General features: G+C 36.4%; 1 protein-coding gene across 1 annotated transcript; it reads left to right on the top strand.

Moving 5' to 3' along the window:
* Positions 1 to 1,215: 1,215 nt before the first annotated feature.
* LOC306653668 (olfactory receptor 11H6-like) lies at positions 1,216 to 1,998 on the top strand (the record flags this gene model as incomplete). The annotated part of the gene is made up of 1 exon (XM_079126671.1): positions 1,216 to 1,998. One exon carries the CDS (start codon positions 1,216 to 1,218, stop codon positions 1,996 to 1,998), a length of 783 nt encoding a protein of 260 aa, XP_078982797.1.
* Positions 1,999 to 13,202: the final 11,204 nt, after the last annotated feature.

The raw sequence follows: 13,202 nt of genomic DNA on the forward strand, positions 1-13,202 counted from the left end.
AGTTTCAATTTATAACTTTTTAGCTAATATCATTACTGTTTGTTATAATAAAGCTTTTTGTATTCTATCCACTTCTCTAGTTGGCCTATTGTGATATCATGTAGCCTTAAAAGCTCCAGTAAAATCATAAGGAAAAAAAGAAAAGTGGGAAATCAAATATTATCTTAACATTATTATAAAAATGATTTTGACCAAAAATAATAATAAAAATAATGATTTTGACCTATTTTCCCTGAAAGATTTTCAAAGACCAAGAACCATTCCTGGACCACACTTTAAGAACCATCGCTCTCTAATATCTAATAATAATATGATTATTTATCTTTTCCCATACAAAAATCAGATGAGCATTGATCACTCACCTTCCATTGCAATTAAAGAGTACTGAAGCTGACTAAATGTAATATATCTCACATACTCACATTAATTTTATTTAAAGGGTTCATTGATAATATTACAAAGAATTCCAATTATTATTAAAATATTAGCAAATAATATTTATGATTAGACCTCAAATGGAAATTGTGAGATTTCCTACTTAAATAATTACAAATAGGAGACATAGCCATTTTTCTGGAATGAATTTTCAGAATGAAATTCTTTTATCCTATCTCTCTTATTATCTTTGCAATGTTTCAAGATATGTGTTATGATGACCATATTTTTCAAAAATAGTATTTTTACTATTTTATTATTTTTTTAGTATGTCAGAAACAATGACTTATCTCTTCACTGTATTTCTTCTCTATTTTTGTTCACCATTTGACCTAAAATTGCATATGCTATTTTGTTTTGTTTTGGTCAAAATTAACATATGTGTGGTAAACTTCATGTGACTTCAGAGTATCTATCTGTTCAGCCCGGTCTGGTGTGTGTAGGACAGGACTATGAAAATTGTGGAAATATCTCTGCATGAATAGTTTGTTATTTTTCACATGAATATCAATGTGATCCTACTCAAGGCATCTGTCTAAATAAATCACATTACATAAGATCACTTCTCATGTGGAAACCTTCTATCTTTGCAGACTTAGAAACAAATAAAAATTTGAATGTAAATAATTGCTCCCATACATTTATCCTCTTGGGCTTCCCTTACAACTGGAAGATTCAGATCCTCCTCTTTTCAGTATTTTTTGGAACATACATCTCAACCCTAATTGGAAACCTGTGCATTATCTATGCCGTAAGGTGGGACTATCGACTACAAACGCAATGTACATCCTGCTGGCCAACTTTTCCTTCCTGGAGATCTGTTACATCAACTCTACTGTCCCTAATATGTTAGCTAACTTTCTCTCTGAGAGCAGCACCATCTCCTTCTCTGAATGCTTCCTCCAGTTCTACTTCTTCTTCTCCATGGGCACCACTGAGACTTTCTTCCTGTCTGTCATGGCCTTTGACAGGTACCTTGCAATCTGCAAGCCCCTGCACTACCCCACCATCATGACTATTCAAAACTGCTGCAGAATGGGAGCCGGCTGCTGGGCATGTGGCTTCTTGTACTTTCTTTTGCCCATTTACCTAATTTCTCAGCTCCCATTCTGTTGTGCAAATAAAATTGACCACTTTCTATGTGATCCAGGACCACTTATAAAGCTGTCCTGTGAACCAGCTCCTGGCACTGAAATCATCTGTGCTATCTACAACTCAGTCCTCATTTTCTCCACCTTCCTCTTCATTACCAGCTCCTACACCTTGGTGATCAAAGCTGTACTCAGGGTCCCCTCTGCAGAAGGCCAAAGAAAGGCTTTCTCCACATGTGGCTCCCACCTGGCTGTAGTATCCCTCTTCTATGGCTCTATCATGGTTGTGTATGTGAGCCCCACAGCAGGAAATCCAGCAGGCATGCAGAAAATTGTGACTTTGTTCTATTCTGTGTTAACTCCACTTTTCAACCCCTTGATCTATAGTTTACGGAATAGGGAGATGAAGGAGGCCCTGAGAAAACTGTTCAGCAGTGTGAGGTTTCGACAGAGCCATGGAAAAGGTTTTTGAAGCTGTGTTCACCAATGAATAAAGAATTAAAACTTGGATTTTTATTGTATTTGTGGAACTAGAAAAATGTCTTTATTGGGGGTAGGAACATTCAGTTTTAAAAAAATGTTTATAAAGTTAGCCATATTCATTTATTCATTATAGGAGAGAAAAATCAATTCTTCCTAATAAAAGAAAAGTAATCAAAGGAAAATGATGACTTTTCTTTCTGGCTTTCAGAGTTAATACTAGTTGATATTTTTCTGTCAAAAATGACAGTTCTCAGATGCACACATACATGTAGACAATCTGTCCTACATTTACACCTCTTACTAAAATTTTTCCTGAGTTGAAAGTTAGATATGCTGAATTTCCATAGCTGTGGCGGGCAAGACCCGGGGCCCAGGGTTATGCCACGTGCATCTAAAGATGGCAACTGGCAGAGAGCAAACGGTGTCCTGATTATGCCTGGAGAAAGGCAGAAAACTTTACAATTGGCTGTATGATAATCAGTTCAGCTGCCTAGCTCGTGGACAGATATACTTTACATGTATGCTTGAGCGAGTGATCGCTTGACCTTTAACAGGATTGGATGGACATATCTGGTTACAATTGCTTATGCATGAGACTGGTTTTATATTGAGGATATTATCTGAATTAATGGGAAGCTGCTTGATGAGCCTTTGAAGTGTACGTGTCTTCTGTCCCGCTGGTCGGGCTGTAAGCACGAGAAGCAGCGGTTTTAGGTAAGGGAAAAGAGCAAGAAGCCCCGCCGAACTGCTTGGAGCAAGCCTGGCAAAGAAGCTGCAGTTTTCCTCCATAAGCGGAGCTGCTTGGAAAGAAGCTGCAGTTTTCTTCCATAACCAGAGCCGCTTGAAGCAGCCCTGGGGCAAGCAGCGGTTCTCGGTACATAGCAATTCTAGTATAGTGTTTTTATTACAGAAGTTGTATTTTCCTTCTACCAACAGTCTAAAGAAGAGCAATAACTCAAACTCTTAGCAGGAATTTTCCTTATGCTGCAAACAAACCCTTTCATGATTGAATAACATTTAATTCAACGGCTATGTAACCACTTTTTCCTTCACCCTTTGATGGACATTCAATGCTTCTGATTCACTGATATCATGAATAATACATGAACAAGTTTTTTGTGAACATGTTTTCACCTCCCTAGAATATATATCTAGGAATGAAATAACTACATTATATATTAACTTTCTATGTAGCATTTGGAGGAATTGTCAAACCATTCTGAAAAAGACCACTCCACATCATTCTCAAAATGAAAGGTTCACAATGAAAAGGGATTTTTGTTTCCCGGTATCCTTGCCAACACTAGTTATCTTCTGTCTTTTTAACTTGTGCTATTTTAGACAGAGCAAAGTGGCATTTTAGAGTGATTTTCATTGGCATTTCCCTAAGGACTGATGTGCTAATCACCATTTTATGTGCTTCTTGAAATCTAAAGAATCCTCTTTGGAGAAATATTTCAAACTTCTGAACCTGTTTCAATTGAGTTATCTTCTTACCATTGCAACTGTGGTAGATCTACTTTCATAAGATGATGCATGTATCTTGTCATGTTTTTAGTAATACATAATTTGAAAATCTTTTTCCCAATCTGGGGAATACCATTATACTTTCTAAATTATGTATTTTGAAGCTTTGTATTTTGTTGAAGTTTGACTAATCTACTTAATTTCTTTTGTCATATGTGATTTTGATGTTATATCTATTAAAATAAGGTATAACACAAGGAGACAGTGCTGCAGTGAACAAGGGCATACAGATGTTTCCTCGACATAGATTTTATTTCATTTGGACATGTACCCAGGAGTGGGATTGCTGCACAATATGGTACACCTATTTTTAATTTTTTTGAGAAATTTCCACCTTATTTTCTAAAATAGCTGTATTACTTTGCATCTCCACCAAAAGTTTGCAAAAGTTCTCTTTGGCACATCCTCAACAGCACTAATTGTCTTTAGTCTTTTTCATAGTAGCCCTATTTACTGGAGTGAGATAATATTTTATTGTGGTTTTCATTTGCATTTTCCTTATGATTGGTGATATTAAGGATTTTTTCATATACTTTTGAACATTTCCATGTCTTTTTATTGTTGTTGTTGTTTTGGTGGTACTATAGTTTGAATGCAGGAATGCTCCACTACAGATACTACAGAGCTACAACACCAGTCTTCATTTTGTGTGTGTGTGTGTGTGTGTGTGTGTGTGTGTGTGTGTGTGTGTGAGAGAGAGAGAGAGAGAGAGAGAGAGGGTCTCACTAACTTGTCGTCCAGACTGTCCTTGAACCTGCAATTATCCTGACTCTTCTACCAAATTGCTGAGATTACAGGCATGCTACAAAGTAGCGGGCTTATACTTACCATTTCAAAGACCAGGTTTTTTGTTGTTTTGTTTTTTTTCTGTTGAATTTTTGAGTTTCTTATATATTATGGATATGAATTTTCCTTTTCAAATGCATAGTTGACCAATAATATTTCCCATTCTGCTGGTTATCTCTTTACTTTTAGGCTACCTGTTACAAAGCTGTATCTGATATTTGTCAAAATTACAATCAAATTAGCAAATAACATAAAAAATACTCAAATGGGACTAAAATTCTAGATCCATAAAGACAGCAATAGAACAATTATCAATAGGCCCATTAAGTTTGAGGTCTACTAAGGAACTCAGAGACCAAATGCAACCATCTTGCTTTACCAATTATGAAACAGATCCACAGGAAAAGATGAATCAGCTTTTGGAAACAAAGCTGGTTCTCAGTTCTAGTCCTGCTTATTCTTCTCTTCACTTTAATCCATATGAAGTGGAGAACCCATGCTTTCAATCTGATCTCTCTTTCCTGTGTGATTAGTCTTTCTACATATTGACTTAGTGTTCTGATACATATCTCTCTCTCTCTCTCTCTCTCTCTCTCACACACACACACACACACACACACACACACACAGACTCATTCTCCCAATATTGTAGTATTACTGATATTGTCTGTATTAACTGATTAGAGTGAGATGCTGAGCTGAGTTTCTGTGTGGGGCCATACTCCACCATGTCCAGATCATTGTGGCTCTGCATGAATAAGAAGGGAGCTGCAATGCAGACAACATCTAAATGCAGGGATTGTTCAACCTGATTTACTCATGGAATGCAATTGTATAAAGACTACTGGCACATAACAGGAGGATTAAGGCAGAAATAAAGGCATATAAATGTTGCAAGTAATGTCACTTGCACTCATGCATCTTTCTTGCTCAATCTATGAGAAGTGGCCCTTTTAGAATGTGACAGGGCCACTAAGACCCAGAACACTCCTCCTTGCTACTTAACCATAGCAGACTTGGCAACTCATGGGACTTGTGAGCTTCTTCTGGAAAAGTGAGTTTCAGCAACAGCAGGTCATGCATAGTGACAGTCATATTAGCAAAATTCATCATTACATAAAAGTTTTCCTGGAGAGTGAGGAGAATGGAAGTCTGTTCACAGGTTGGTGGATGTTCGTGAGGAGAAAGAGCAGCAGCATTGTCCACTCCAACACCAGGACTCACATCGGCCAGCCTTGTTTCTGCTGCACCATGCTTCTTCAGCATCAGGGTGAAGAAGTTCATGTCTGGATCTGATAGCATGCTCAGCTCCGTTGAATCTGATCATCTGTAATCCAAAAAGCAAAGAAGGGAAGACAATCATGAGGGAACTCTGAAGAGATTTTTGTAAGTTCCTGAGAGAAAATGTAGGTTAAAATAATAATTTGAAGAGAAACAAGATGTTTTTTCCTTAAGTTAAGAATCTCTTTTTAAAATCAATTTACTGGATCCATATAGAGTAAGACAAAGAACACACAGCCAGATTATAATAACCAAATATTCAATAATACTTTATCATAATATCAGCAATACAAAGAGATGGGTTGAATTTTTCAAAAGATGTTGACGAGTTACACTCAATGACTCCCTTATCTTCAAAAGGTACATAGACATTCATTCCATCAAGGAGTTATAACATAGTTCCTGATAAACATGTATAATTTTTCATGTCATTTGAAAAAGGATAAAAACTTGCCTTTAAGTCCACTGATATAAAATCTTACACCCATCTTTCTGCCCTCAAATATCTCCATTTCAGAGAACTTTGTTCCTGTTGCAAAACAAAGGTTACGCATTCCAGAAACCCACGCAACACACTTGCTTAAGGTAAATGAACTATAATTTGTGATCTATGATAACTGATATCACATATTATTGATTTCTGGGGAACTAGTGTAACAACTTTTGAGTACCATAGCACTACTAATTCCACTTAATAAAAAAGGATTCTCTGAAGTTTCTCTTGCTGTGAATATGCACAGACTTATTACAACTATGTATTTATTCCCTCTCTCTATAGCATTTTGGTATATGAGAGAAAATATGGCAACTACAAAATTTGTATTTCATCTTTTTAACAAGTCTTATTGTAGCTATAGTAGAACTCTGGAGGTGAGAGAGGTCAACGCGTATTTTTGGTAGGTGTTTTTCTCCCTATGTTTATCATTTGATCCTAATTGCAAGAGTAGTTACTCCGAAGACCTTAAAACATCAAGAAAAAATTCAGTAGTAGCAGCAACTTGTGACTAGAGAGGACCCAGAAATATAAACCTATGTATTCAAATAGGGAAGACAAATCATCTGAATAACACATAAAGTAAATGTTGTCTTTACTTTCACCTCAATGAATAACAAATTTGAGTACTAAAATATCTGGGCAGTTCTCTGAATGTTAAGAGTGAGGATAGGGGTATGAAAAATGGTGGAATGAGACAGACGATCATCATTACCCTATGCATACGAATGATTACACCAATGGTATGAATCTACATCATGCAAAACAATAGAAACAAAAAATGTACCCCGTTTCTGCACAATCAATCAAAATGCAGTCTGGAAAATTTTTAAAAAAATTTTTTTAAAAGAATATTTGAAACTATCCACAAGAACCATTTCAGGACCTGAGAGCTTCAGTAGGACTCTCATTGCACATTTAAAGAAGAACAATAACAATTTTTACAACCTCTTCCAGGATAACTCATTCTATGATGGCAATTTTACTCTGATAACACAGCAGGAAAAGAAAACACACAGTAAGAAAACTACAACCAAATAACCATCATGGACGTAGGCCCAACTGTAAACTGTCAGAAGCAGAGTTTACATATGAAGAGAATAAGAGCTTTATAAAAAAAGAACAAAATGAAAGGACTGACACTACCTTATTTCAAGATTTACCTAGAATGGTGCTCTAATCAAGAGGTCGCTTTGGTGAAAGAATAGACAAGTAGGTAATGGAACCAAATAGAGGCCATAAAGAGATGCCACAAATATAGTCAACTGCTTTGTGGGGCAGTGTCAAGAGAATGAGAAGACAGGTCACACTGGTAGAGAGTGCTTGCAAAAGATATATCCGATAAAGGACTATCATTCATAATGCACAAAGAACATTTAAAAGTCAACAAGAAAAGTAATCTAAGATTTTCCCAAAGCATGAACAGAAATGTCACAATATGTACAAATGGTAAACAGGTATATAAAAAGATATTCAACTTCATATCAATAGAGAACTGCAAAATAAAACAACAAAAATCACCACTACATAATTATTAAAGGAATCAAAACCAAAGAATGACACATGGATATTTATAAGAGCTTTCTTTATAATTACCATAAAATGGAGGAACCACAATGGCCTTCAGTTTATGAATAGATAATAAAAAGTATTGCACACAGAAAATGGAATATGAGTCTCTCATAAAAACAAAAGATAAACACTGGAAGGCACAGAAGAACCCAAAATGCATAATATTGAACAAAATATGTATTCTGACAAGGTTGTATATAGTTTGAATTCGTACAATTCTGAAAAAGACAAAACATTGAGACAGTTTAAAAGTTAGTGGCTTCTAGGAGTTTTAGGCAAAGAGGGAGGAATGAATGAGCAGAGCACAGACAATTTCTAAGGCAGTAGAACTACTTGGAAAAATACTATAATGGTGTGGAAAGAGGTGATTATATATTTGTCCAAACCCATGGAGTGCACAACACCCAAAGTGAACTATAATGTAAACTATCTACTTTGGGTGACAGTGTGTTAAGGTGTGTTCACCTGTGTTCAAATTTCAACCTGAGGTTTGGCTATAGAAAATGGAGAGACCGCATATGTGTATGTGCTGTGTATGAGAATTTGAAATTTCTCGTCATTTCCTGAGAACCTGAAATTGCTCTGAAAAAGTCTTAAAACTTTTTTGAACGAAAGGACATAAATATACATGTGATGCTAACACAAAAGAAAACATAAATAACTCTTTCAATAAAGAGCAATATATGATTCCAAAATACTAGCAAAGATAAAGAAGGGCGTAATAAGAAAAGGGTTAATTAGTCAGGAATATATAATAATTTTAATGGTGTGTGTCCTAATAAAAGTTTTAAAAACAAATGAAATAAAAACTGAGAGAACTACCAGGACAAATACATAACAAATTGAAGAAGATTTTATATCTCTTTCTCAATTACTGATAATATTGAAAGTTCACCTGAAACTAGACCTGAATAACTATGTGAAACCATGTGAGGCGATTAATACCTGTAGAGGACCTAGACCACAAATATCAACATGCCACGTTTTTCAAATTCACACAAAACATTACCAAGTTGACTCATATTTGGGTTACAAGCCAACTCATAATAAATTTATAAGTATTTAAGTCACAGAGATTTGCCTATCAATGCACATTCCACCTTTGTCTACCAAGATTTCTCTCAAAAGATGAACTGGCAACCCCATGGTGACATTGAGCTATGAGAAAATGCTGCTCAGCAATAAAAAAGGACGCAGCACTGACACAACTAGGCCATGCATTTGAGACTAAATATGTGGAACAGAGTCAGACCAAGAAGAGATTACGTGAACTGGATTCTAGTCAATTAAAACTCTGGAAAATGCAACCTAGCAATCAGTAAAAGACACAGATTGCAGTTGTCTATCAAAGTAAATGTGTGCAGGAAGGAAGGAGTGATTGTCAAGAGACACGTGAACCTGGGGAGGAGCATATGCAATCTTAACATGATGATCTTTTTGTGGTTGTGTACAAATGTCAAAACTTATGAAGCCAAACACTTAAATATGTGCAGTTTGTGACCTGCCAATTGCACCCAATGAACTCATCTAAGTTGTGAAAACAGTAAATGTATTTTTAAGCTGACATCATAATCTTTTCAAAAAATCAAAAGGTATCTTAATAATTTAACACCCAGTACATAACTGTTCAGAATCTCAGTTAATCACCAATACTTTGGAAGATAATCAGTCAGTTGACCAAGATTGCCCCTTTACTTGGATGACTGTGATGTGTATTAGGACACTCTATCTGTATCAGGGATAGGTTTTCTCTCTAAATCAAGACTAAATTAGCTGATTACTCAGAACAAGCACGAGATGAAATCTGTAGGCTACATATTTGTACTATTTACTCTCTAATAAAAAAGTAGTTTTTAAAACTAGACTATTTTTTTATGCTGGGCAATTTGCATAAGATTTTCTGGACTCCTTGTTTTGATTTCCAAAATATATAGTAGTGGAAATCACTCTTAGCCAAGAGGTCTTCAAGAGATGTTCAAAGTAAACTAGTTTTATTTTCCTCATTCTGTTCAGATGTAGAATGGTAATTACTCCCAAGGGACCAATTCAGGCAGACAATATATGTCAGGCTGCAGGAGAGCAGGTCCACAGATGCAGGACCCACCCAGCCTGGCAGCCATCTCATGCACATAACGGAAAAGAAGACTAACAGGATCAATCCAAGGGCGAGGGGAACTGTGTTTAGTAAGTCATCTATTGTTCTCTGGTTCCCTTCTTCAAGGTAATTATTTAATTACTTTTATGCATCTGTTTCACACGTGTCCTCTATGCTTAGAGATGAGAGAGCTCGTTTGGCTTCTGACATTCTCAACACTCAATTCATAGTTCTCTATAAATTAAGGGTTTTTTTTCTCTTTTCCTGTTATTACTGGAATTCCTAACAGTATCTTAACAACTGTGGACAGGTCACCATAATGTACATCCTCAGAGACCATCTCTGTTCTCTGTGAAGTGTTCACAATTCTTTAATGGTTACTCATTTGAGCAGATTCCAGACATATTTATATAAATGGTTATTTCTATAAAAGAGAGTAGTAATGCTTTTCATATAATGGTGAGTACTGCAACATTAGTCATGGAGGTAGAAGTAAGCTGAATTATCCAATATGAGTTACATATTGAGTAAGAAACATTATTAATAAATAGACTATAACTCATAGGTGAGTGTAACAGAAGACATCATGAGCCAGTGAGAGGAACTTGGACCTTCTCACTGTGTTACTTCACTCAGGGTATGTCTTAGTAATATATTAAGCCCTGTAGACAGGATTCTTCCTGTTAAACTGTAAATACAGAAAATCTCACAGTTCAGTGTTCTTATAGAAAAAATATTCATGGAAGGATACTGTATACACAAATTGATGAAAAATATTTTGCTTATTTTCATTCTCCTAAGATACCAATGCAATTTAACACCTTGCCCTAGTTTTTTCAATCTCTCCAATCCCAAAATGAGCATTACCTCCTGTTTTGAGAATTCTCCCTGTGTCACAGATAAGGAGTTCAGATGTACTATGGAATGTCCTATTGCCTTTTCTAGGTTCTCTTAAAATATTAATAACTCCTGCAAAGGGCATAGTGAGCAATGAAAACATTAAGTTCCTAGGAAGCAAGTAGCTTGGCTGATTTGTTCTTTCCAATTCCCTGCTACAGGGTTGCTGAGTATGTATAATCAGTTTATACAAAACATCAGTAGTAGATATTTTAAAAAATTACCATATGCATTTAATTTACACAAAGTAATCAGCTATACAATAAATTTGTGGATAAGCTTTGGAATTGGTATTGCTTTAAGATCCATCTTGGAAAATCAAGAAATACCTAATGTTTATTACTATTCACTGAAGACCAAGAGTTTAGCTGTGTTGTATATGTTTTGGTTCATTTTCTCATCTTCCAATCTCTATTGTATTGGAAGTCCCTTTTTTACAGATAAAGAAATGGAAGTAGTAAAACCTGCAGTTTGGACATGCAATGGAGCTTTTCAAGATGGCAGAATAGAGGAGGTTGCTTTCCTGGCTGCTCTGTGCTGTGAAAACAAGAAAGCAGACAAGCAGCTTCTCTGCAAGGAGAGTGAACAAAACAAAGGGAGTGGGTACGTCACTGAAAATTAAAACATTCAAAGCATACCAGGGACACAAGAGGTTGAACGTAATAAAATAAGGAAAAAATCCCAGCAGCACAGCCACTGCTGCCAGACCTGAAGCACCAGCCAGAGTGGTCCTTCCTGGGCATACAGGAGGGATGAGGGAATTAGAGGAACCCAAATTTTTGGGAGGCCCAATGCATGTTTGGGTACTGAATGTTAAGAGATCAAGGACATGGTCCTACAATCCTGAAAGTTGTGCTGCACAATATCCCTGTGCAGGGAATGAAGCCACCATCTCTCCATGTGGCATGGAGAAGAAAAAGCAACCAATCAGCAACTGCGGGTGCAGGGCAGGCAGCTGAGCCAGCCACTTCCTGGCAAACTGAGTTTGGCCCAAAATACAAGCCCAATAAACACACACCACTTGACATAGAGTGTGCCTAAGTGGCCAGGAGAAAATCAAACTTGGAGGGAGATGTACACAGGGACAACTGGAAAACCTGCCCTGCTCTACCCCTCCCACTCCAATCATGCTGCTTTCAGGACCGGCAAGGAGAAAACCATCTGACCCAGAACTCAGAAAGTTGAGGCCAGGTGAGGTTGTTTGGACACTGAACCTGAGACCAGGAAATATGGGGTCCACAGGTGATGGACTAAGAATTGGTTCCCCCACTACGTGAGTGGAAACTAGGGGAGATCTCTGGGGTTCAGTCGTCCAGCATAGACCAGCAAGTACTGGGCACTGGAGATGCACTGATTTAAAATTTCCAGACTGATTGGCATTCAGCCTAACTAAGCATAAACCCTGCCTCCAGGAATTATGCCTAGGGATTACCTCTCTCCCTTCAGCAGTCCAGATGGTGGAGAACCATGCTCCAGATGATCCCACTTAAAACTACTGAGAAGAGAAGCTGAGAATATTTTGAACTCCAACAGGAAGAATACTTTAACTTTTCATCAATGCCTGTTTTTCTTTCCCTTTTTTAAAAAATTCTTTTTCTATGTTTAATTGTGACCTTAAAGGTACATTGACATTTATACATTTTCCCATTTGTTCTTTTTCTCATTTCTAGCATATTTGACACCAGCTTTGTGTGTGTGCGCGTGTGTGTTTATTCTTTTTTTTTAATTTTTATTACTTTGTTTTATTTTTACAGACTGCATTTTGATTCATTGTACACAAATGGGGTATAACTTTTCAATCTATGGTTGCGCACTATACCACCTATTTTTGATAGATTAGTTCTTTGTGAACTAGGATGTTTAATTAGTATATTTTGGTTTTGTTTTGTATTCTTTTACTTTATTTTTTAATTGCTACTTAACATATATGTATATTTTTTCCTCCTACCTGTTTCCCTTGATTCTCTCTTTTCTCTAACAGCCAATCTCTATTGCCCTCTCTTTCACTCTTCCTTTAACTTTTTACTTCTGTGTTCTCCTCCTCCCTACGATCATCACATCTTATATCACTTCTGTCCTCTCCCTGTCCAACATTTAAAATCGTAAACTCTTTTGCAAAATTGCTGTTTTTATTGTAGTCAGTAACTGTTAATATCAGTTGTTTATAGTGATAATTAACAGTGTAGACATCATAGTAGTAACTATTTGGTTTAATGCTATATATTGTTTGCATTGGTTGTTATTATTGGTCTCCTCCTAAAGAGCGAGGTACTAAAAACCTGCAGCGAAACTTGTAAGTCCATAGGTTAGAAAACCTACTGCCTCAGATCCATACAATTAGATAAGTACACACACACACACACACACACAATGTGAAAAAGCAAGGGAACAAATCACCCCAAAAAACCAAGATACTCCAATAATAGAATCCATTGACACCATAGTAAAAGAAATTCAGAGAAGAGTTCAGAATGTACATAAACTGATCCACAAAGTAAAGGAAAATATAAGGAATGAAATCAGAGAGAAAATACAGGAAGTG

Source organism: Sciurus vulgaris (genome assembly GCF_902686455.1).
Source record: "Sciurus vulgaris genome assembly, chromosome: 2".
Taxonomy (NCBI): domain Eukaryota; kingdom Metazoa; phylum Chordata; class Mammalia; order Rodentia; family Sciuridae; genus Sciurus; species Sciurus vulgaris.